The 26,236-nt window shown below is 42.4% G+C and overlaps 1 protein-coding gene across 1 annotated transcript in view; it reads right to left on the bottom strand.

The window, feature by feature from the left end:
• Positions 1-24,656, bottom strand: part of KL (klotho) — a 39,079-nt gene extending 14,423 nt beyond the window's left edge. The window contains exon 1 of the mRNA XM_037527152.2: positions 23,844-24,656. Coding sequence (XP_037383049.1) covers positions 23,844-24,656 — 813 coding nt within the window. The remainder of the gene's footprint in view (positions 1-23,843) is intronic.
• Positions 24,657-26,236: the final 1,580 nt, after the last annotated feature.

The following is a 26,236-nucleotide window of genomic DNA, read 5'->3' as shown; positions in this document are numbered from 1 at the left end:
AGAGAAAGCAAAAAAGTAATGGATTGGGGAAGAGAAGGAATCAGATTCTGTTTAGATGATTGGTTTGATATCTCAATGAAGATGCCTGGTCAACAATTGAGTAGGAGTCTAAAGTTGGAGAAGTGGTGAATGCTATTAACAATCATTAAAATATATTGCAGAAGTAATACTGAGTGAGTGGGTCATTTTTCACTTATCATTCCTTAGATTGTTTTTTAAAATTGGAATGGAATTATTACTAAAGGATTTATTTAATCCCATGAATAATCTGAATTAAATTTACTGAGACCAATGATTAAGGAACTGAAATGATTAAGGAACTGAAATTCAGTCATTTAACAAAAAATGATTCAAATAGCTAGCCCCCCATGGTTGAACACAGTGCTGTGAAGCTGTCCACAGCCTCTGCAGTGCCAGTTCGATCCCTGCTGGTCGCAGAGATACCGACATGGTGGGGCAGACCTCTCCTGTCTCGCCCGCTGCTCCCCTCAGCAGTGTACTTTGGTCAATCTGCCTGTTCTGTTCCCCACTCTGTCTCTGGTGAATTCTCTCACCCTCCCATGCCTCTGGCCTATACCCCAGTTCTTGTATAAATAAATAAATCTTTAAAAAAGATTCAAATAGCTTAAATTTGTGTCTTCTCCTTACCCAAGAAGACCTCTCGAGATGTCTTAGCTCTAAAATAAATGTGCACTCTTTTACACCAGCTTAAAAGAATAGAAAAATTTCAGAAAGCACAGGATGGTTGGGCTGTTTGGGGCATAATTTTACCATATTTCAAGAATAGTATCATGATTACATATCTAAGCTCTTTCTGAAAAGTCACTGATACCTTAAACTGTTACACAAGTATGCCGACTAGTTTAATGTTCCTGTTATAAACCAAATTAATCCTCTTATTTCTATCAGCATGTCTGTAGATTATAAACTGCATTTCGCTAAGACAGGATTTCATGTAGACTCACACAAAGCAAGCATCTGATAAATGCATAAATTATTGCTCCAAAATAGCCACCTACAACTTTTACCCACAAAAATAACCAATAGCCTCTGTGTGCAGTTCCTTAAATTTGCCTGGAACCTGCCTCTGTTCTCTAGGTCCTAAGCTGTGCCCAGGGCCTGACATGCACTTCCTCAAGTCCAGTCAGACAAATATGTGGAAATAGGCAGAGACTGGGCTCACTTGCTTTTACATGACCTTCTTGGCAAATCAAATAGGTAGAATTTCTAGCTCAAGCACTAATCCTTACAGCATCTTAAATTAACAGGACGAACCAGTAACACAGTTTCTTAAATGCATTATCTATCAATTCCCAATCCAGCTCTTTCTCTATACCAGGTCAATTTCTCAAGACGCCTCACCCATAACTGTATCCAAGCTAGAAGACAACCTGCCAATCCTGAAATACTATTCTACTTTTCTTCGATTATCTCTATCCCTCTATGCCTTCTGTTTTAGACTTGCTTATTTCTAGAAGTTGTCCCTAATAAGCCCTGATTAATCTTAGTACTATTTCCCCAGTTACTGAAAAATTCTTCATCCTTCCAAAGTCACCCTAATTCTCCTCTGCCCTTGGTTTGACTTTCTAGATGCAATTAGGCATTCCTCTCCCACCGCATTTGTAGTTGGAGAAGATATTTTGCTTCTTCATAGTTCTTCAAAAATTGGCAGCTGGGCCTCCCTGGTGGCACAAGGGATTAAGCACAGCACTGTAAAGCTACCTGCAGCCTCTGCAGCACGAGTTCAATCCCAGGCTGGCCAGGGAGTTACCCACATGGCGCAGCAGACCTCTCCTGTCTCGCCCACTGCTCCCAACAGTGTATTTCAGTCAGTCTGCCTGTTCTCTGTCTATGGTGAATCTCTGCTCCCCACTCTGTCTCTAGTGAATCCTCTCACCCCACCCCCCCCACACACACCTCTGGCCTGTACCTCAGCTCTTGCATGCATAAATAAATAAATCTTTAAAAAAAAAGATTAAAATAATTTTTAAAAATTGGCAGCTCTTCACCAAGACAGTACATTACCAAGAAGAGTTGAATAAAAAGAGCCTAAACATCCAACACGATAAGATTGTTCATTTTTTTACTGTACATTTACTTATTCATTTAGTTAAATACTTAATGACTAGCTACTACATGTCAGTTATAATTTTAGATTAGTTGAAATAATATAAAGGGGCAACAATAGGATTAGTTGAAATAACCCAGAATGGTTAAATGGAGCGAACCATCTATTAGTTATAAATGATCGTCAACCACTTTAATAACTATAGTTAACTATAAATAAGCATGTATATGATTACCAAATTTATGGACTCATATGTACATATGTAAAATAAACATACATAGGACAGAATTTTGAAGAACCTGTACCAAGAAGATAAAAGTTGTTTGTCCCTATTGAGTAGGGCTATGGGTATTTTTAATGTTCTTCTTCTCTGATTTTCTCTTATGGAATGAACATGCATTGTTTTTCTAAGAAGTAAAACTAAACATTATAAATGTAAATTGATTTTCAACTTTGGAGAATTTTCTACTGCAAATTATTTACTGCATTATCTAAGTTGATAATGTTTGCTCTGCGTGTCATGTTTACAGTTTCTGTGTAAGGATGGATAACACAGATTGTTCCAACTAAATTAATCCCTCACCATTCAAAAATTACTTACTGATTTACTAATCTATTGTTACATATCTCAGTTGTTTCAAATTTCACAAACGTCGAACAGTTTCTTACATTTTAACCTCATAATTTCTGAAAAGAATAATTTAAAATGCTTTAAAGACTTCTGGAAAGCAAAAATTATTAATATTGGAAAATCTAGTAACTTGAATTTATTTTTGACTGAATGGTCTCATTGATTAAATTCTTTTTTTTAAAGATTTATTTATTTATTTATTTATACAAGAACTGGGGTACAGGCAAGATGCATGGGAAGGTGAGAGGATTCACCAGAGACAGGGAAGGGAACAGAACAGGCAGACTAATGAAATACACTGCTGAGGGGAGCAGCGGGTGTGACAGGTCTGCCGCGCCATGTGGGACCCTTGCTGGCAGGCGGGGATCAAACTGGTGCTGCAGAGGCTGCGGACAGCTTCACAGTGCAGCGCTCAACTGCCTGTGCCACCAGGGAAGGCCCCTCATTGATTAAATTTTCTCCTTTGAAATATTTTGACCTAGTTGCATTTCATCAGACTACTTGGAAATATGCCAAAAACTACCAGATCTATGTATTAAGTCAAACAATTAACATCTCTTTTCTAGACCATGCATTGTTTGAGATAGATGGGACAGGAAGCTAAGAGCCTTTATAATATCGACCATAATGGAATTTGGCTTATACTTGTTTCTAAGCATGGAAATTTTGATGTAAATATAATAATTTACTCAATATAAAAATAGTGATACAGTCTAATTAAAGGGTTAATAGTTTATGACTTTTGGAAAATATTATTTCCTTAGAGAATATCAGACCTGAATATGAAAATCTTTAGTAATATTATTTGAATTTGATAAACCATAATAGCTGAGCATAAATTTCTGAGATAGTGAAGACCAAAATCACATGATCAAAATTATTCATTGCAAAATGGATTAAAATGTGAATAGCTGGATGCTGAAAGTTGGATCGCTCCTTTATCTGGAGTGAAAGGAAATGAGTATAGAGTTTATGGCATGGGAAAAGACCCTCTATGGCTCCCTGAAGTGGGTGTAAAGAAAACAGGTGTGTGTGTGTGTGTGTGTGTGTGTGTGTGTGTGTGTGTGTAGTGAGAGAGAAAGGTTATCTTCTTGATGGGTAAGAATTACTTACCCATCCAATTCATAAAGTCCCTGGAGCTAGTTACTCTAATGTCCTCCTAATAAAGTCTCTTTTCTTCCTTAACTAGGAAGGTTATGGTTTAACTTCCTAAAACCCTGTTTAGTTAGTGTTGGTCATTTGCAAATATAGAATTCCTTGATACATACATAATCAGCACTGAGATTCTATAAGAATTAACTCGTGTTTTCACAGCTAGGCAAAATGAAGGTCAAGTAGATTTTTAAATCATGGTTTAATTCTGGAATTATGATTATTTGTTTGGATTTCTCCAAAGTAGATTATATAAAAAGACTTATTCCTCTGATTAAAAAAAAAAACAAACCAAACTTCATTCAAATGAAGTAAACATGGTCCATAACTCATTTGGGTAAATATATCAATAAATCAAAGATTAAGCTTCTTGCCTCATTAATTTATCTGTACAGAAGTAATCAACATCAGTTAAACCATTCTATGTAATATTAAGTATCACTGTTAAAAAAAACTCCTTCCAAATCATCCATGCTACATTGCTGACAAAATCTCCAGTTTGTGAGAGAAACCCTCTAGTCCATTAATCACAATGTTATCAGAGACAAAGAGGCATTTCAATTCCTGGTTTTTGTATCTCTGTTTTTCTATTAGCAACAAAATGAGAACCTTGTAGGGAGACATAAGCCTAGATGGAAAAAAGAGACAAAAAGATAAAGGACTCAGATAAGAGATGAATTTACAAGGTCAGCAAGAGCATCCTGTGGTTCATCAGCCAGCCAGGATCTTTTCAGTAAATATTTTTTACTATAATTACCAAAGTGACGCTACAGTACCCTTATAAAACAGCTCGTCTCCAACAACATTGGAGAAATGTTTTTCTTCTGTATTAGACACTGTTAGTTTCCAAATGTTTTACCTCTGCCTCCCCACCTAGTTCTCTTGAATTTTCAATAGCAGATGTCAACCAACTCTGCAAATTTAAGATCATACATCAGTTCACAGGCTCACTTATAGCTCTTCCCTTTTGTGGTAATTCAACTCCCCTTGCAGCAGAGAACACTTTTCACCTAAATAGAAAGTGACACGTGAGTGTGTGAGGGTTTCTATACTGTCAGACAGGAGATTATAGGAATGTAAGTATGTTCTACGGAGGAGCAGATAGTAGAAAGTACTCTGCCTGCCCTCTTCCCCTCCTTTTCACAACTACCTTTGTGTGGTAGCAGTTTTTGAGTGGTTTTCTTTTTCTTAAGAAAAAGTTTTTTCATACTACAGACTCTAGGATGAAATCAGTTATGGGAAGACAGTGATGGAGGCCACGAGTAGAAAATTTGGGATGGAAGCACGGCAAGACCAGAAACTGGAGGTGAGGGTAGAAATGATTAAGACAGTTATCAAACCAGCAATAGAAAAGAAAATCCTTCAACAGGACTCCACAGGCACAGGCTGACTGCAATAGAAAGTATCGGAGGCACAGACCAGAGGTGGGGAGAAGGAGACTGAGGGCCACTAGAGAATCATGATCCACACAAATTAACCCACTCACACGCTAAAAGTGATTAATGTAACAATAGACAACAATTCTCCAAAGGAATGACCCCCTCCCCAAAAGAACGCTGTATCAGTATAATTTCTGCCCTGGCAAAATGGATCTCTCCTCTCAAAGCTGCCCACCTGTGACTACACAGGTACCTCTCTTTTTTCCCTTCTCCTTTTCCTAATAAATCTGTCTTTTTAACATGTAAACTTTGCCTACCTGTGTCTGTGCAAATGTCCGGTCTCCTGGGTAAACTTGCAGTGTGCTGCTAAAAGGGAACTCTGCTGACATTTTTAGCAGAAATAAAGTATCCCACTCACTGAACCCAACGCCTCATCAAATAGATACAGACAGCAATTTTTAAAACTGAACTAGAATAGAACTAATTAGCAAATGTCAGAGTGCATGCATGCAGTAAGGATAAATACTATTTCATGAAACTTTTGTTTCTGTTGGAAATGTATGAACATGTCAAATGCTTTTCTCTTGGGGTCAAGGCCAAAAAAATCTGAAAGTCCTGATCTTAGTCAAGGGATATTTTCATTCCACAAATATTTACTGAACACCTATACTATGTATCTGGCATAGATCTAACACTTTGAGATACATCCAGAACAAATCAGATGAAAATCTCTGCTCTTATAGAGTTTCTACTTTAGCAGGAAGACAATTAATAAACAACAAACATAATAACTGTAAAGCATAAAGAAGAATAGAAACTAATTGTGGGATAGAAAAATTAGAACAAATTGAGGGAGGCCTGTGTGCCAAGGAGAGGATATGCAAAGTTTTTTGGGTGGCACTCACAAGAATCTTTATTTTCCTTTTATTAGGCATGTTGTCATTTTTTATCATCTCTGTAAGACTCAACTGTGGTGGTATAATATCAGGGTGAGACGAGAGCCACGTGGGTGAATGAATGCATCAGAGACAGCGTGGAGTACAGAAAAGGCGCATTTACTGAAACACCCTGCAAGGTAGTGGAGGGCTACATGGAAGAGGTCTGCACAGGAAGGGTTTGGAGCTCCTTTTTATTACCTGTTATTTCAGGCATTTTCATGACGGGGGAGTCATTCTATACCAGTTGCTATCTGCTGGGACACTGGGATTCGGTGTCCTGCCTAGTTCTCTTTGTCTTATTTCTACCTTCCTGGGACTTCTCCATGGTTCCCTATTGGTCATGTGGGCCAATGGCCAGGTTCCCATGGCAACTCTATCACTTTCCCTTCCTTACCCGTTTTGTGTCTTTCAATATTGTTCAGTTGAGCAAAGAGCAGAGACCAAGTTTTAACTCTATTAAATCATACCCTGACACCATAGAGTTTCCCTCACCAATGCACCCATGCACCATCCCCTCAGTCCCCTGTGCTCCTCTCTCCCTCCCTCTGATCCCTCTCCCTCCTCCCCTGCAGGATGTCTCTGATTTATAATTGTCCGGTTTTGCTTTGTACTGTTATTATTTTTTTACACTGATGTCTTAGTTGATTCCCCTATATTCCTGCTATAAGTGAAACCATCTGATATTTTTCTTTTTCCTTCTGGCTTATTTCACTGAGCATAATTCCTTCTAGCTCCATCCACATTGCTGTGAATGGCATGAGTTTATCTTTTGATTGTTGAATAATATTCCATTGTGTATATATACCACATCTTCTTGATGCAGTCATCTATTTTTGGGCGTGAGGGAAACTCTATGGGGACTACACCTAAGTGGGTAGGGGGAAGAAAATATTGTTTAAAAATGAACACTGATATAAAAAAATTTAAAAATTAATATAAAAAATTAAAATAAAAACAAAACAAAATCATACCCTGACAACAATCCATCCATATTTCTGTTGGGCAAGAATTATTCCATTGTGATCAGTCTTCTATAAATTAGCTCCTGCTTTTCCAGAACTTAAAACACCCTAACCTACATGCACAGCAAATTGAACAAATACGCATTCCCTTCAGTACCCCCTAGAATCAGATTCAGAGAATGAGATTAACCTTGAAGACCCGCTTTGGACCTCAGCTCAGAAGGACACCAGTAATCCTTCAGCCCCATTTCCAAATCTAGGAAAATTTTTCTGAGTCTCTTTTGTGATTATAAATAAGCCCCAAAGATTATTCTTTATCAAAAAAAAAAAAAAAAAAGCTGGTCTCCTTGGGCTTGGGCTTGGGTCAGATTCCAAATGGCCATGTCATCAAGGAGTATTAATTAACATGTATAAGCCTCTTGGCTTATACTGACCAGCCACTAAATCCAGAATTGAACAACTACTGAATCCAAAGAATTAGCTTCTGTCTAGGAATTGCATAAGGAAGCTCACTTTGTTTGTTTTGTTTTGTTTTGAATGGCTCCTAATGGTTCTACTGTTTGAAGCTAAAAGTCAAACCCAACAATTTCATCTTCACACAATTCATGGTAAGTACCTATCAGTTTGGTGCACTCTTCTCTCCTGGAGGCCCCCAGGAAATATTTTTTGGCCCAGAAAGTAGTCTTCCCTGCTCTCTGTAAGGATGGATTTCTGGGAGAAGCAGTTCTAAATGTAGTCGTCAGTGTGTGCCTCCTTAGAGAAAGTGGTTCTGAGCATAAACTTGATTGAAGGAGATGAGGGAGTAGGTTCTGTAGCTATGGAGATGGGGGAGGGTTGGAAAGAAAAATCCAGGCAGAGAAAAGAGTCGGGGAAAAAGGTCCCAAAGCACAACAGCAAGGCCTTCAGTCCCACTGGGAGGCAGTGAAAGAGGAGGCAGGAGTCTGAGTAGAAGCCAAATGTGTTCCATACCCATGAAGGTGTTTCCAGAACTTCTTCCTCTATGGCAAAAGGAAAGAATTAAAACTACAAGCCATACCTCCCTGGTGACCTAGGGGTTAAGTCTCAGTGCTGTCACCCCTAGGGCCTGGGTTTGAGCCCCAGCCAGGGAGCTAACCCATGTGTGGAGACAGCAGACCTCTCCTGTCTCCCCGCTGCTCCCCTCAGTAGTGTATTTCAGTAGATCTGCCTGTCTGCACCCCACTCTGTCTCTGGTGAATCCTCTCACCTCCCACACTTCTGGCCTACACCCCAGTTCTTTTACACAAAAATTTAAAAAAATAGATTTTAATAAAAATAAATAATTTTTTTAAAAACCTGTAGGCCATACACATGGGAATAGAAAAAAAGCATTTTAATCAAATTGTAAATGACATGCTTTTTCACTCCCCTGTTGCCTTTATTTCTCACAGACCTGCAATAAACACAAGGAAACAGCCATACAGTTTCTGCTGAAATTCATCATAAGAAATTCTTGGGTTTCTTATATTTTTCTTTTTTCTTTTTTTTTTCATTTTTTAAAAGATTTATTTTATTTATACATACAAGAACTGGGGTATAGGCTAGAGCTGTGGGAGGGTGAGAGGATTCACCAGAGACAGAGTAGGGAGCAGAACAGGCAGACAGAAATACACTGCTGAAGGGAGCAGCAGATGAGACAGGAGAGGTCTGCTGCACCATGTGGGTTGCTCCCTGGCCAGCTAGGGATTGAACTCATGCTGCAGAGGCTGTGGATAGTTTCATAGTGCTCTGCTTAACCTCTTGAACCACCAGGGAGGCCCCTTATATTTTTGGAAATGAGAATTGCAAAGAAAAAAAAAGAAATAAAATGCATTTTTGTGACTATTACTTATTATTTCACTAAATAACAGTGAGCAAGTTATTATATAGGGTATAGTGAGCAAAGGAAAAATTGTGATAAAAGTGGAAGTACCAGAAGAAGGATATTTTTGTAATACAATGAGGATTCAGAGAAAGGAAAATATCCTTCTTACTGAGGGAAATCAAGAAAGTCTTCCCAGGGGCCTCCCCGGTGGAGCAGCGGTTGAGCGCTGGGTTGCCAAGCTGACCGCAGTCTCCGCAGCGCCGGTTCAATCCCCTAATGCTCCCCGGCCACCGGAGGAGGGTCCCACATGGCGCGCAGACCTCTCCTGCCACCCGCTGCTCCCCTCAGCAGTGTACTTCGGTCCTTCTGCCTGCTCTGCTCCCCGCTCTGGCTCTGGTGAATCATCTCACCCTCCCGTGCTTCTGACTGTACCCAGTGCTTGTATAAACAAAACAAACAAACAAACAAATAAATAAATAAAACATGCCTCTATTAAAAAAAAAATTTAAAAAAAAAGTCTTCCTGTAGGAGATGATTTCTACTGTATATAGAAAGAAGTGTATGTCCCGTGAAGATGGGCAAAGGTCATAGTGAATAAAAGCCTGAGATGCTGCTGCCAAATGGATTTCACATTTGTCTCTACAATGTGGCCTTGCTACTCTTCTCTGAGTCGGGAGGCTTGTGATAGCCCCGGCAGAGTGAAACTACTTGACATCAAGGCTAAAGGAATGTCTGCATCACTTCCTGTTAATCCTCTAGGGTGCTTGCTGGAGTGGGACTGGGGACCAGCTTCCTCCTATCTAGCCTGAGACCAGCATGCTGGCTGCTGTGATGCTCAGAAACAGTCTGGTCAACAGTCCACATCAAGGGCCAAATGTGTGAAACAAGTTGGATTCACATTCTCATCTACTTCAAAGAGTGATTATGTAGAAAAGAAAGGAATTTACTGTTAGTCTAGACAGACACCAGCAAGCCCGCCCCAGATGACACCTGGGCTGTGCTGAAGGCAGCATGGAGTATAGAATGAGCATGGAGAGTAGGGGTTCAAAAAATCGGGGTTGTGATCTCAGTTGTATTCTTTGGCAGCCCAAGGAGAGTCAGCTACACACTCATGCCACCCAACTCCCTGCCTCCAAAATACACAAAAGCACTTGAGAAACTATAAAGCATCATTCGCTGGTATAGGACTTTTAAGATTGCTTTCAGTTAAATAAATCCATTTTTGTTGTTTATAATCAAATAGTGCCAAAGGTTTATCAGGAAAAATATTCTTCCTTGTTCCCTTTCAAGGTCCCACTTCCACTCCTTACAGACAACCACATTTTACTTTTAACCATTTCTTCTAATAATTATCCACATATTATCATTTCAGAATATACTTATTCTAAAAGTTACTAATTCATAATGAAAATGAAAGTTAGTTCTTTTACATTCTTCCCTTATACTCTCAAGTGTCTATTCTCTTCTAAATCACCAATTAGTATTTACATCAAGGTTCTTATGTATTGTTTGCTGCAGAAACAGCACCAAAACCTCTCTCTCTCTCTCTCTCTCTCTCTCTCTCTCACACACACACACACAGCTTTTTATAATGAGATAAATAATCATTTCATTATTAACCTACATAATTTCCATATGTATTTTTTTTATGCTTTCATGATTCGCCATCATATTCACTACCATACCACCTATTGAGCCTATTTTTCTCACTTAGAGCTCTCTCCCCTTTTCTGTTAGAAACCATCCATCCTCCTGCCCCCTCCAGACTATTCTCTAGAATTGCTCTCATCCTAACACTTTTCTTTATTTCTTATGGACTGGAACCATACTTGTTTAGGTCCCATTTCTTTCTATTTCTTTATTCTGTCACTTTGCTGCTACATACCTTCCATGAGCTTCTTAGGAAAGATTACATTGAAAATAAGTTTTCTAAATCCTACACAACTGTGAGTTCACTGTGCTAGGAGCACATTAGGATTTTTAAAATCAAAGGTCTGTGTTCTTCAGGTGGGGGCATTTCCAACAGCACAGGCTATTCTGTGGTAGTGTTGCTCCACAGGGCGAGCTGATGGTAGGAGAGGCAGTCACAGAGCTGGGCTCCCACCCCTGCAAGGGAGGAGTCCCTGGAGTGATAAAGATGAGTTGGTAGGTGATGCTCACAGCCAAAAAGCCAGGCAGTCACAACTTTGGTAACAATGGCATGGCAAGAGGGGCTGCCAGGCTCCACAGGAAGTTGCGGCGATGGTCACTAGAACACAGCAAAATAAAAGTCACGGCCGCTTCCTCAGTTTCCAGACAACCAATTTTAAGATCATGACCCACCAACTACAGTAGTGGCCACAGTCTAGGAGGAAGGCCCTACACTATCACAGCAGGTATGTTTTGCAGCAGTTCCCCTGGCACTTTTCCTTTAATATGGAAACTGATGTCCAGGAATTATTTTTTAAGTACTTCATTATTTCCTTTCTCTTTATTTCAGTTATCTATTGCTGTGAAATAAATCACAATTAGGGGATTGAGATAAGGAGGATTTATTATTTCTCTTGCCCCTGTGGTAACCAGGCAGTTCTGATTCATTTACGGTAGCAGAGGGCACTCACATAGCTGCTTTCAGCTGGGATCTCAGCTAGGGGTGGGGGATATGTCTAGGGTGGTCTTTGAGGCCCCAGAGTCTCTCTTCATGTGGTCTCTCATCTCAGTAACCTAGCCCAAGCACTGAAGCTGGCCTTTGAGAGGAAGCAAGTCAAGAAGATAGTTCAGTGTGAATGTCCCTATCAAGCTTCTGCTTGCATCACACTTGCTACTGTCCCATAGAACAAAACAAGTCTCCTGGTCAAGTCCCAGTGTGCCTGGAGGCCAGGACATGAGCATTAATTCTGAAAGATATGGTACTGTGGGGGGCGTAGCACTCTACTATACTCCTTATTCTTGCTTTCTGGAATGTCCATTATTTGAATGTTAAGCCTCTGACTGGCTAACTCATTTTCTTAACTTTTTGCGATTATTTTCCTTCTCTTTGCCTTCTTGCTTTGTTTTTAGACTTCATCAACTTTATTTCCCAATCCATCTGTTAATTTTTCATTTCCATTTTAATGGATTTAATTTCCAAGTGTTCACATTTCCCCATAATATAATTTGTTATATTATCCTATTCTTATTTTCAGACTATACATGTATTGTCAGAGAATATCTTATACGTGTAAGCATTTACCATTTGGGGTTTTTTGTTGGTTTTTTTTTTTTCAGCCTTTTTTCCTCACTGCATAATCTGTTCCCTCCAAATGGCTTTCCCCCCATTTGTTTATTAGTATGGATCTCAATCGTTCATGTTAGAGGTTTCCCTTAGATGTCTGTCAATCCATGATGACTAAGGTACAAAAAACCTGACTGCCAGGTCTGAGTGTGGAGTCACTGACCATGAGCCCCACTGCAGAGTGATCTGTCTCCCCCATTTGCTGTGGGACCTCAAGGACCAGTGTCTTAGATCTTTCTGTGGGAGCTCATCAGATTCCCTGAGAGTAGACGTCACACCTCCAGCAGGCTGCGAGCATGGTGAGATTAAAGGGCTGGAGGGTGGTGGTGATGGGGGCTGGGGATGGTGGTCTTAGCGTCACATATATTTACTTAATCTTCATTTTCAGTATAAGGTACATGCCCTTAAATGTCCCCCAGTCCAAACACTTTCCACTTAATACTCTTCAACAAATTAACTTCTCATTTTCCTCCTGAATGGAGGCAGGTGCCCAGCAGAGATGATTGGGGGAAGGGACCTAGAAACCAAGTGTTTCCTAAATAGCTTTCCACCATTCATTTTCATATGAATGCTCATTCCCTTTACCTCCAGTTCCAGAGGAGGTGGTCTTGATACTCTATGAACTTCTTGAAGATTCCGCAATCACAGGATTGGTTCTTAGTTTCTCCCATTGCCAGGTAAGCACTCAGTTTTCTCAGGTCTGCTGAGTGAGTAACACTTGTTCACCTGGTTTTCAGCGGCTGCTCTGCTCTCTACCAATGTGGGTGTTTCACTCTCTTCCTCCTCCACCCCCCTTCCTCTCTTTCCTTGTTTTAACACTTTCTTTACTAAAGTTTAATGGGGTTCTAACCAAAGTAAAAAAAAAATGGATGGATAAATTGAATCTGCCATCTCTTCTTTTTTTAATTATTTCATTAATTGGAGGTAAAATTGATTGCCATCCCTGTATATAATTCAGAGGACTAGGTTCCCACCTCTGCAGGCGTGCATCACCTCACCCCACCCACCATAAATACCTCTGCTGTCCTTTCCCAGAAACACTACTTACTAGTTCTCCATCATAAAATAAAACATTTTGGGTATAGAAGATTTAGAAAATCCAAATAATCAAAAAGGAAAACAGATCACTTATAATCCAACCCATCTGGAAACCACCGATTGTTAACATTTTCCTGTTACATTTACAAGTAGGGGGGGTGAGTAGAAGGGGGAGTGGCGCGCCCTTTCATTCCTGTAACAAGTATCTGCGTGCCCCCTCTCTCTGGGTGCTGTAAGTCTCTGGACATAAAACTAAAAGCAAGATCGACATGGTTCCTGGCATCTCAAAGCTCCAGTTCTGTTGGAGTAAGACAAATCATTTCCATAAAATGTGTATGTAAGGGCAGGAATGACCACTGAGCAGGTTTTCTATGATCCAGCAGACCGGGTAAAGGAGGAGTCAGAGTCCTCAGTGGCTTTTTGCAGGCTTTTATTGGGGTTTACCAGGAACACAGCAAGCAGGGGTACTGGGGGCCGGGAGGCTGGCAGGCCTCCCAGCCCCCAGCAAGTCTTCACTCCAGCTGGGCTCTCCGGCCTTCTCTCTCTCGGCTTCTGCTTCTCTCAGCTTCTGCTGGCGTCCTCGTGACACTGCCTTTAAAAGCCCAGTCTCAGCCCAGGTGAATCCCATCTACCCATGCCCACACCCTACTCCAGGTGCCCAACATCAGGCATGCATTCAGGACCGCAAGGATCCATCATCTATCCTGATGGAGGGAGGGCAGAAAAGCCTGACATTTTTTCCTTACCCTACAGTGTAACATATTAGTAAGATTAGTACAAGATTTTATGTGAGCAGAAACCAGGAATATTGGTCCTAAGCTTGGGCATGACAGAGAGGGAGTCTGAGGGAAAGAACAGAAGCTACTGAGTGTCCAGCATAAAAAGCAATCGTGCTTATTTACTAAAGATTCACCATTGGTCCTATAGCAGAGATATAAGATGCATAATATAACTGGCAATTTCTCTCAACAATAGACCATGTGTGACTTTTTCATCACCATATATCAACATCTTAATAGCCAGATACTCTTCCAGTGTAGGAGTATAACTCCTTTAACTGATCGCTTTAATATATTTAGGTTACTGCCAAGTTCTAGGAATTACCTACCATCTGTGGTAACCCTCTTATCTTTGCACATTGAGATGAAATTTAATAGGATTCAAGGTCCAAAAATAAACAACAAAAGGAGATGACAAGGGAAGTCTGGCTTAACAGCCGCTCACTTGGGACAAAATAAAGCAGGTTTTAGCTGACTGCAGACTAATCGGAGTCTGCAGTCAGATGACAGCCAGAACCACGCATACAGCCCTGGATGGCATTAACACAATTCGGTGTCCAGAACAAGAAATGTGCTCTGAATATCTGGGGCAGTTAAAATTTGTTCTGCACATCCCATTTTAAGAGAAACTTTGACACGTTCCAGGGTTATTTCTTGTCTCTTCCCTCCTTACCCACCTGATGCTTCATCCATTCCGAAGAATTACTGATGCCACACTGTGAACTGCCACCTTGCCCCGCCTGCCCGTGACATCACCTGGGCTGTGGCCGGGACGCCATAGGTCCTTCATACTTCACATGCCTGCACACCCGCCCGAGCAGCACGTACATGAGGTTTTACTGGATCACAGCTGCGTCCATCCATTCTCATGTCGCTGTGGCTGCTCTCAGGCTATATGGAAGTAGCTGCCAAAGACACAGTATGACCGACCCACACAGCCTAAAACCTAGTCCTAAACAGAAAAGATTGTCAATCCTTGGCCTCATCAGTAGTTTCTCCTAACTGCTCCCTCATCCTTGCTACCCCCAAAACCCTAACCCATCTTCCCATTCTTAGTGTACCTGGTACTTGTTTCTATGAAGGCACTTAGACACTTTAGTGTAATTGCCACCTATCTCTTGCCTGATCTATAAGTGACATGAGGCCCAGGGTCTTACTTTATCCCACTTTTGGAGACAACATTAGTGAACTCCACCATCCTAAACCCCCAGACCCTGCAGCTCTCCAGCGCCATCTACAGCTTGGGCAAACCTGCAGGCTCAGAGAAAAGTTTTTTGTTCTCTGTCAGTTCTCATGGAGGCTTTGAAATGTGAGTGTGGCCACTAAATGGTTAAAAAAAAAAAAAGCCAGACAGACATTGGTTTACAATGAACACAGCCAGTATTAGGGATGTATAGGAGGAAGCGCTCTCTCTCCGCAACCCACTGTGGGTTTTGGTAAGAAAATATTCTTGCTATGAGTTGTTTGACTTCAGAAAAGTTCAGGGAGAACACACCAAAGCGCAGAGTAGGAGACCCCTAACACCACTGCCCTCACCTCTGCAGAACCAGCAGAAAAGCCTGAAATCAAGTAAAGAGATGTGGGACACGATGGAAGAACTCAGGTCTCTGAATGGGGGGAGGAGTCGATGGGAAAAGACCATGTGATAAGGAATCCAGAAGAGAACGGGGTGTCATGGAGGAGGGTGGAGGAGAGCAAGAGCCACATTTATCTCTCCCTCCACCCCATCTCCACTGTGACTCTGGAGTCCTCCCCTGGACCTTTACAAAGAAAACCTATCTCCATTCTGCAGGAGACAGGGGTTCCTAGTCTCCTTCGGGTCCAGAGCTGAGAGCCCTCACCCCTCTTCCTCATTTTCTTCCTCAAGGGACACCTACAGCCCCTTGAAAGGACAATGGAAGACAGTGGTCCCATCTAGAGCCTTAGGCTGCACCCTCCTCCAGGATCCTGAGGGTATAAAGTCAGTGTTCCCCTCTTCCTCCCCAACTCATCTTCAAGTATCAGAAGACAAAGGCATCTCTCTAGGGTCACAGCTGCATTCTCAGAAATCCACAACCTGTCTGCCTGCCACACCACAGCCTGTACTAGATGTTCAGTCACTGCTAACCCTTCCAGGAGCAGACTTCGGCTCAAAGAAATGTTTAGGAAGAACATAGAAGCTTTGCAAATATTTGAAAACCTGCCTTGTCAAAAAGCAATTAGCTTAATTCCTTGAGATTAGAAAAGCAAGGAGACAACTATGGGTGAGTCCCTGTACAGAGGTAGGTTTCCATTTAATATAAAAGATAAAATCGAGTGGACAATTTGAGAGGCACTGCTTCCTCTAGCTGCAATCAGTGGAACAGAATTAAGCGATCCCAGGAGAAGAGCACCATGTATTTGTCCTGGGAAGAAATCTGACCTGGGATTTCTCAGCTCCTTGTAATTTGAACATTCTAGTCATCAAATAAAAGTGTATGTACAGAAATGAAAATTATATTTGCTTAACCATTATACTAAATGTTTATCACTGCTTTCAGTTTGTCTTATCAAACTATAACAATACTGGTTCATGGATAGTATTCGGACATCCATACTTCAAACAATAATGTTGTGAATATAAAATCTTTTCAGACTGGGGCCACAAAAGTTCACTAAATATTTATCTTCAATTTAGTCAATAATCAAATTACATCACTCATAAACTTTAGTATATTTCTTTTGAACACCAAACTGGATACAAGAAAGGCACTGTTATGTAAAATAGGTTATTTCAAAAACAATTTGACAAACTTTGGTCAAATGCTATTGAAAAATTGCAAAGGAGGGCCTCCCCTGTGGCGCAGCGGTTGAGCGCTGGGTTGCGATGCTGCCGGCAGCCTCTGCAGCACAGGTTCGATTCCCCAGCTGCTCCCTGGCCACCAGAGGAGGGTCCCACTTGGTGCGCAGACCTCTCCTGCCGCCCGCTGCTCCCCTCAGCAGTGTACTTCGGTCCTTCTGCCTGCTCTGCTCCCCGCTCTGGCTCTGGTGAATTCTCTCACCCTCCCGCGCTTCTAACTGTACCCAGTGCTTGTATAAATAAATAAATAAACAAATAAACAAATAAATCTTTAAAAAAAAAAAAAGAAAACTTGCAAAGGAGCCTTCACCCCCATTGAATACTACACATGCAAATGAAGTTAAGTGAGACAACAATTTCTAAAGCATTTTCTAATTCCTTTCTTCTAAAAAGCTCAAGAGGTCCATTTCCAAAGTACTTTTATTGTTTTAAATTATTATTGACAATAAATCTACCCCTCACCTTTGGAGAACACTCAATATTTTTTAAAACATGTTGACATGTGATTTTTGTTTTAATTCTCACAATGTATCTGGGCGGTAGGCAGTGGCAGAGATCACTGGTTGTCCTAAATGATTCAACATAATAGAATTCAATAATAGAATTCAATTCTGATTTCAACATAATGGAATTATTCACCAAGTACACAGCTCCGCAGCAGCCCATAATTCCCAGACTCCTTACACCACATGACTGAGTTCTGCCAATGAAATATAAGAGGGAGGCATGGGGGCAACCTCCAGATCAGGTTCTTACAAAACCACATTCTCCTTCACTTCTTTCACTGTCCACTGGATGAAACTGGGGTATTATTTGCCCTGGAAATGGTGAAAAATCATGTACCTATTTGGGGAGGAATTCTTCACTTTTCTTCCTTCCTTTCAAAACTTCCCAGACACTGTATGAAAAAGCAGATTGTAATTATTCTATTTACAAGAAAGAAGAAGATATTGAAACAAGTAGATATTATTTTATATCTATATTTACTCATTCATTAACTATTGTATTGAATATTTCCTCTGTGCTGAATACTTAAAATTTAAAAATAACTATGATATATAGTGTCTGACCCCAAGAAATCACCAGTAAATGATTCACTCTGTCTGCTGTTACCACAAAATGAAAGTATTTCTGTGAAGTCTTTGAAGGATAAATAGGAGTTTATCACAAGATACAGGGAAGAAGAGTATAGTGATTCTTCAGATTAATTTTGCACCAAAAACATATCAAAATAGAGCATATGGGAGATAGATTTTGCTTTATCTGTTTAAGTATAGATTACAAGTATAACTTTGGAGCTCCTGAGAAGATGTGAATCTTGGAGGATTCAGTAACAGTATGTATTTTTACTCACCCACTCTTGTCCTCCTAAAAGGCATGTATTCTGCTATCCTCCTACACCTAAAATTTCCATTATGCCTTAAAAGAATAACATTCGCTGAAACAAAGGTACCTTTTGTGCAAATTAAATATAATAAAATTCTGGCGTAAAGCAATAAAACTGTTGGGAAGATTAAGCTAACTCAGAAGACTTTTACGTACAAAAGCCATGACTAACTACACATTCGAATAGCAGTGACACATTCACTCATTTTACACTTAAGAAACGCATGACATTATTTGAATGTTTAGTAGTCTGTATTTTCTTTTTTTCAACTCAAAGCAATTCACACTGTTAACATTGCTATGATTCTGAAATTATTTTATTAGTTCTTTTCCTATTCTTTACTTTTTTTTTCTTGGACATTCACAGTAACCTTCAAAACATACTGTATTCAATCAGATAGTCAAAAATGAGTGAGTGAAACTCTTTGGGAGATAGTTTAACTATTTCTAATTAGTACACTATTGAATTAAGAAGTATTCTATAAAATACTTTAGTTTTCAATCTAATTGGTTATTATACCCATATAAAAATCCAGTTTAATGAGAAGAAAATTGTTATACGGCTTCCCCTAAATACATTGCACACAATTTTTCAGCATGGATCTAGAAATTGACTCCACCATTAAACTTGGGAAATGAAAGTTCCCAGATAACAAAACTTCTTTCAATATATGCTCCTAAATCCAAGCAGAAGACTTCCTCTACCTCCCATTCTGGAAACATCTTTGTGATGTTACATAGTTCCTGTTTAGGGGTTTTTACAATGGAGTCATACATAAATTTGGCAAGCCCTAAGTTTTCACAGAAAATGTCAAATTCTTCCCCGTTATATTTACCCATTTTTCTATGTGCTTAGAGTTTGGTACTCCCTACTCCAACAGAAAATAACTAGAAAAATGGATAATCAGATCAAAACCTAGTAGTACCAGCTTAGAAAGGAAAAGTCTGGCTATTAATAAACCAGCAACAACTTGTTGAGCAAAATGCCATTTTAGGAAACATAGAAGACAGGAACGTGGCCTTCTCATTTACAGACTTGCCAGACTAATGGAGTGGCGACAGGAGACTTGGGGCTAAATGAACGGAAGGGCGTGGTAGAAGGCATCAGAAATGAGGCAAGTGGGTTCCATAGAAGGAAGAGATGGCATTCAGATGTGGGGCTACAGGGAGCACATGAGCTGGTTCTTGAAAAAATGTAGGGTTTTAATAAGTAAGGACTCTTATTCACACACACAGAGTCCTTGAGAGGATCCATTGTGTCACGCTGCAGGAGGCACAGCAGAAGAACAGCAGCTAGGAGGCCATTGCAATCACCCAGGCAGAGCCCCTTGGCTGAGGCTATATATAAGGAGTGGCTGGATTCTGGATATATTTTGAAGTAGGTGAAGTAGGTGGAGTTGCTATTATGGTGATGGGGAAAAGAGTTTGTTTTTAGATGGGTCAAGTATGGCATGCATACTGGACCTGTTAGTGGAGAAGGCAGTTTGCCTATTGGACCTGTTAGTGGAGAAGGCAGTTGTCTACGCAAGTCTGGAGCTCAGGACAGATGCTGAAAACTCAAAACTTGGAGTTTTCAAAGAGATCACTTGAAGCAGATTGAGAGAAGTGGCTGATAGAAAGAGTCCTGGGACATTTTCTTTTTACAGGCAAGGTGAGGAGGAATAAATAAAAGAAACTGAGAAGGAATTACCAGTGAGCTAAGAGGAGTAGCAAGAGAGAGTGGGGCTCTGAAAACCAAGTTGGGAAAGTCTATACAGAAGGAATAGGGGTTAAACAAATGCTGTGACAGATCACCTTAGACATAAACACTGATGCTATAAAGATTTGATATCACTAGAGCCATATGAAAATAGGGCAGTAGAAAGCCACTGCAGGAAAATTCACTTTATTGTCCCCTGTAAACTGGATCTGACCCTGGGACTGGGTCAAACTGCCAACATTCCCATAAACCAACAAAAAGAGAATATCCCATTTGAAAGGATTGACAAAGACAACTTTAACAACTTTTACTTTGCAACTGCTCCATCTGACCATTTTACCTTATGGCTCCTTCATCTACCATTACTCCATCCTTCTCCTTTCCCTCTGTGAGGCTCCCAACTGGATCGCCCCCACTGGCAACATGTTTTTGATTTCTTTCTAAATCCACATACCCCACTTTGCAATTCTCTGTTACTGTGTAGCCCACTCAATACCAGTCAAGTTTATACTACACGTCAATACCCAAAACAGTATCTCTCACCCCTCCTCATTAAGTGAAAGAGGTTATCTTTTCCTACAGGTTCCCTGTACAAATAATTGCAAAATTCCCAGAGAGACCCACATGTATCTGGAACTTGGTTCTGGTCCTCTAGAAACCCACGGGAGGAACAAAGCCTGAGAAACACCACTGCCACTGGATCCCTCAGCTACAGGCCTCAATATTTGTTTTTCCAGAGACATCAAGAATCTCCTTTAATCTGTTATAGGACAGGGAGAGGGTCAGCCCAAACCCTGCAAACCTGCCTATTCTAAATGGGTTCTGCCATCCGCCACATCAGCACAAAACATATAAGACTTTAATGGAAAGGAACTTTAATAAAACTAGGAAACAATACAGGTAAGGCAAAGAGTCTAGTTTCTAAATGAAGCACCCAAAGTTACCCGTCCCCTTGTGGGTAAAAGTCCATCCAAATGGGATCAGCCCAGAGCAAGGCCCCAAAGCCTTCCACAAGTCTAAAGCATCTTCAAGTGGGGACCAACAGAAAAGGGTCAGAAATAACCAGACAAGGAAAAGAGCAAAATCAACATCAAGATAAAAGCTGCCATTGTCACCTCCCCATGGGTCTCACCCACATCTGTGTCACCCAGTCCACGACCAAAAGACAAGCGCAGTTTCTTTACGTGTCTCTAGGCTCCATGCGCCTCCTCCAGGTCTCCTGGCTCCATCCTGCTTCCTTCCTTCCTCAGTCTCTTCTTCAGCTTCTCCTCTTCCTGCTCAGCTCCACCCTCCCTTGGGTGGGGCAGGGAACCTCCCCCTTTCCTGGGGACCACCCTGTTGCACTTTCAAGAGTTACTAAGGCACAGCATTCCCTCTTCAAATGGGAGAGAGAAGGTGTGACTTCCTTCTGGGTTATATTCAGATGAACAAAGCATCCCAAGTTCTTATGTACTCAGAGCTCTGTGGGAAGGTCCTGCTTTCAACTTCTCTACCTCTCTCTCTCTGACACACACATGCACACGCACATGCACATGTGCATGCACGCTAATTTGACCTATCCATTCTGTAGTTCCTTTGACCTGCATCCTCACCCCCAGGTCATAGGACCTAAGTTCTTGAATCTCTCAACAGGCTTGGGCCAGGAAAGGGAGGGTCAAATGTCCTGAGGGGAGCTCTCCGGCCCATTTTTAAATTAGCAGAATGCAGAATGAGGTGGAGGAGGGGTGTTGGCCGTTTTAATCCTTCATCAGCATCAGGTCCCAAAAACAAATTAATATCCTAGAGGGCTCAATAGTCCCTAACAGCAATATCTAAACCCCAGCTGAAATGTTCTGTTACTAAAATCTGCAGGATATGTCTTATCTTTTCCAGCAAGAGCATCTTCTCTATCCCCATCTTCTAACACATGTATCAAAAAAAGAACATTGAAAATATCTCACATGAAAAAATTAATTTAATAAACCATCTCTGATAAAAGCAATTTACTTCTTCATAAGACACAAGAATGACTAAACTCCATACCAAAGAAATTTGAAAGCAAAAATTAATATTTTACAACTAGCTTTTTGTTTGCATCATCAGCAAAACCAAGTGTCCACTGCCACTAATTTCTTATGAATACAAAGTCCACCATTTCAGGAAGGGATAGTTAGTGTTTGGTGAGTTTCTTTGACAGAAATACAAAATTATAACTGAAAAGTTCATCAGTACAAAAATCAAAATCAAGTTGACTATTTGAGATACAAGAGTTCCAGAAGGCTCCTGGAGTCCCAATTCCTTAATTTATTTTTTAAAAATCACCTAAGTGATTGGTAACTTGTATGTAAACATACTGAGTTTATTACATGTTCTCTAAAAATAGAACTTGTATGATTTCAATCTACACTAGTGATTTTGTAGGTCCTCCAGCTGCCGCACGGACTTCTTATTTGTTCCTGATATGAACTGATAGTTTTCTTCAAAAGAGAGGACAGTTCTCCCCATCATTTTCTATCACTAAACATAAACAAATGGTCTTTAGATTCTTTTGATTCCCTTAAAGGACGGACAGATTGCTCTAAAGCGTAATGAAGTGATACATCAATATGAAATCGCTAAAGTCACAATTTTGTCAAACAAATAAAACACTTCTTATGATTAGTGATGGCAAACAGGTCTTGTGGACTTGACATACAATCTAATTTAGCCATTATTAACATTACCCTCAGCTCAGAACACTGAGTCAGCTCAATAATCCAGTACTGTCCCTCTCTCAATTACCTGTGGCTTCAATTGCAAATGTGTTAAAGAGGTAGTTTTGAATTTGTTCAAAATATGTGGTCTAATTCTAAAATTAAAAATAGGCCTTCCAGTAGGTTCACAAGTTCACAAGTTATCAAAATACCATATCAAGAGTTATCAATTTAAACACTTCTATTAAAATGTTTCCACGTGTACATAAAATATTTTCGTGATATAAAACTCTACAAAAGATAGCAACAACTTCCATCATTATAAATGAACCATCAAATCAATGAGATCTAATCTTGAACACTAAGTAAAGGAGAAAAAAGAGGAAGAATTATTTGGGAGAAAACTTTATCATGGGAGTCAACACTTCCTGCCATTAAATTGATTAAGCATTCTGCACAGGGTGTTAAAATCCACTGTGTCCGATTAATAACCTAATTAGCCAGGAGCCCTAGTCACAGGAGAAAGAGCATCGTGGAAATGCAAATGTGGTAGGACACAGTCTACACTATCCTGTAGTTGTTTCTGTGTTTTTATGCCTAGCTTCGTTTGTGGTTGTATAAGGAATCTTCGAGCACTGATGATTAAGAAAGGTTGATGGATGTAGTTCCCTACCCTGCCACAGAAATAACTTCCACAAGCAATTTAAACCAGGCTTTCCAGGAGATGCAATTTTGACACCTTCACATTTGCTTCAATGTGAATGTGCCACAACTAAGACAGATCTTCTGGATTAACGTTCAACTCTTGACATTTCAACAAACTCCAGCAGAGTAAGCCTACCTGCAGCTTTGGAATAAACTTCTTTCATCCACCCTCCTCACTCTCCTCCTAGCTACTACCAGCAAATCTTCCCTGCCCTTACCTCTAGGAATTCCTCCACACTCGGAGAAAAGGAACTCCCTTTTCTCATTGGAAAAACTGCTTCCTATTTCTTTTTGACAAATGGGCTCCAAAGGGCACTCACCCGCGCGCTCCCTCCGGGGACCTCCCTCCCTTTCCCAACTCCATGCCTATCTCTGGGAGCCCAAGCAGCTGAGGGCCAGGTGTGGGTCCCAGGTGATCTCAGGAACGCGTTCCAGCGGGGCCTCCTCTGAGTTGGAGGCTCAGGCACCCGTCTTGCCCCCGGCGGCGTCCCCAGAGGCCCTCTCCCCAGCGGGGTCCCTCCACCTGGCCCCTCGAACTCACCAGGAGGAGGTTGTGCGCCACCAGGTACCCGAGCCGCGGGCTGCCCCGGACACCGGGGGCCAGGCGCCCGGTGGCATAGCCGTGCCAGGCCACCACGTAGGGGTTGTCGATGGTGATCCAGTACTTGACCTGTCCCCCGAAGTGGCGGAAGCAGAGTTCGGCGTAATCCCTGAAGTGGTCCGCCAGGGCGCGATTGGCCCAGCCGCCGTAGGCGTCCTGCAGGCGCTGGGGTAGGTCCCAGTGGTACAGGGTGACCACAGGCTGCACGCCCAGCTCCCGCAGCCGCTCCAGCAGGCGCCGGTAGTAGCGCAGCCCCTCGCGGTTGGGGGCGCCCGAGCTGCCATTGGGGAGCACCCGCGCCCAAGAGATGGAGAAGCGGTAGTGGGTGACCCCGAGCTCGCGAAGCCCCTCTGTGTCTCGGAAGACGTTGTTGTAACTGTCGCTGGCTACCTCCCCAGTGGCGGGCGGGGACGGGGACGGGGCGCCCGACGGCACGCCGGCCACTAAGGGGTCGCCTGGGGTCACCAGGGGGTGACGGGTGAATGTGTCCCAGATGGACGCCCCCTTGCCATGCTGCCGCCAGCCGCCCTCTATCTGATAGGCTGCGCTGCCCACGGCCCAGAAGAACCCGTCGGGGAAGGTGCCGTGGAGGAAACCCGCGGCCTCAGGAGGCGGGGAGCGCGCAAAGTGGACCCAGGTCTGCGCGCCGTCGCCCGGCTCCGCGCGCAGGCGGTGGCCTCCCAGGACCAGCAGCAGCTGTAGCGGCAACAGCGGCGGCAGCCACTGGCTGCGCGGAGGGGCGCGGGCCAGCATGCTGAGCGGGAGCCGGGCGATGGGGCACCGCTCCGCCCTGCGCCCCTTTATGCCGGCGCCCCGCCGCGTCTCCCGCCCCCAGCCGGTGCGCCCACCCCCGCTTCCCCTGCGGGCCCCGCTGGCAATAATTACCTGCGAGACAGCATCCCCGCCCCCGCCCTGGAATGAGCGGGAGGGGGCGGGGGTACAAAGGGCAAGCGGGTGCCCAGCGAGTGGGCAAGACAGCGGGCAAGGTGCAGCAGGCGCCACTGCTGGACGTCGGAGAAAAGGCACCTGTTCCCGCAGCTCGCAGGAGTTGTAGGGGATGTTTTGGCTACGCAAGTTCTCTCCAAGCCGCCTCCTCTAGCCCATCCGCCCTGCCTCACCCCTCAGTGAAGTCCGTGGAACCGCTGTGTGTCCAGGAGAGAAGGCTGTCAGGCGACTTCCACGGAGTTTGACAAGGGCTCTGTGCCTGGAAGCACGCGTTTTCTTTTCTCCCTCTCTGAGGCGAAGGAAAGCTTTAGATTGACCTTGCTAGAGCTCATTTAGAATTAACTGAAGTCATATTGGGAGGGCAAAGTGGGGAGAACTAGGTCAAGAGCTTTGAGTTGTTGTGAGAGGACTCCTCATGGTCTCTAGGTAAGATGCTCATGCTCCAGCACACACCAACCCCTAAGCTCGCAGGGCTGGGTGGCCCTGCCTCCAGACCCCGGTCTAGGAAGGCTTTGGAGGAAGACAAAGCAGAACTATTGGTTGCATGGGGACTTTTACTCTCCATCTTACTGTTAGATTTTAACCAGTTAAAACCTGTTGCTCTTTAATGAGATCTTGCAGGATTACTCGGTGAACTTCAAATTACAATTGTTCTTCGAAGGAAGAAGGAAATTTAAAAACCAAGGTTTTCGAATACAAGTAACTGACATTCAACTTTAGATCCTTTTGCAACAGTTTTATGGGTAATCGCACATTTTCGCTTTTGGTTCTTGCCTGACAAGTAACTTATCTGTGCAACCTTGAGCACAGCCGCGCTGGAGCAGGAAATCCCTTGGTCTCACATAGGCCACTTGAATTGTGGAGGGAAAGGGAAGAGGGATTTGGGCCAAGCAGCTGCTCCCACCCTCCACAACAAAATAGAGCTTTGACAGCTGCCCAGTTGCCAGAGAGCCCTTCGACACATATTTGGAGAATAGTGTCCATTAGAATGTTTACATATGTGTATGACTTGTGCATAACTGATGTATGTCGGTCGGGAGTGAACAGCCTGGGCTCCACCTTGGTGATCTCGGGCCAGTATCTCCAAGCCTCAGGAACCTGATCTATAAAATGGCCGTGTCTGACTGATGCCTTAAGGACTTGTGTAGCTCAGAGTGGAGGATAGGGAGGAACTGTGCACAAAGATGGCTTAAACCTGGAAAGCGCAGACAACTGTAAGCTCTTGCTAATATTTTAGCCTCCCTTTCCAGTACAGTGTGCCTGAGTCCTGCCATACTGAATGTGTGCTCAGTAACTAAGATCCTCACACGGGTGCCTCCATCCTCACCCAGTGATCCATCCTTGCCCTGTTTTGTATGAAGTTAAAATCAATCTGTTTAAATGATGCA

This window comes from Talpa occidentalis, unplaced genomic scaffold (genome assembly GCF_014898055.3).
Source record: "Talpa occidentalis isolate TD23 unplaced genomic scaffold, MPIMG_talOcc4v2.1 talOcc4.5, whole genome shotgun sequence".
Classification (NCBI taxonomy): Eukaryota; Metazoa; Chordata; class Mammalia; order Eulipotyphla; family Talpidae; genus Talpa; species Talpa occidentalis.
Note: the sequence above shows the minus strand (reverse complement) of the source record. Positions and strands in the feature narration are given on the sequence as shown.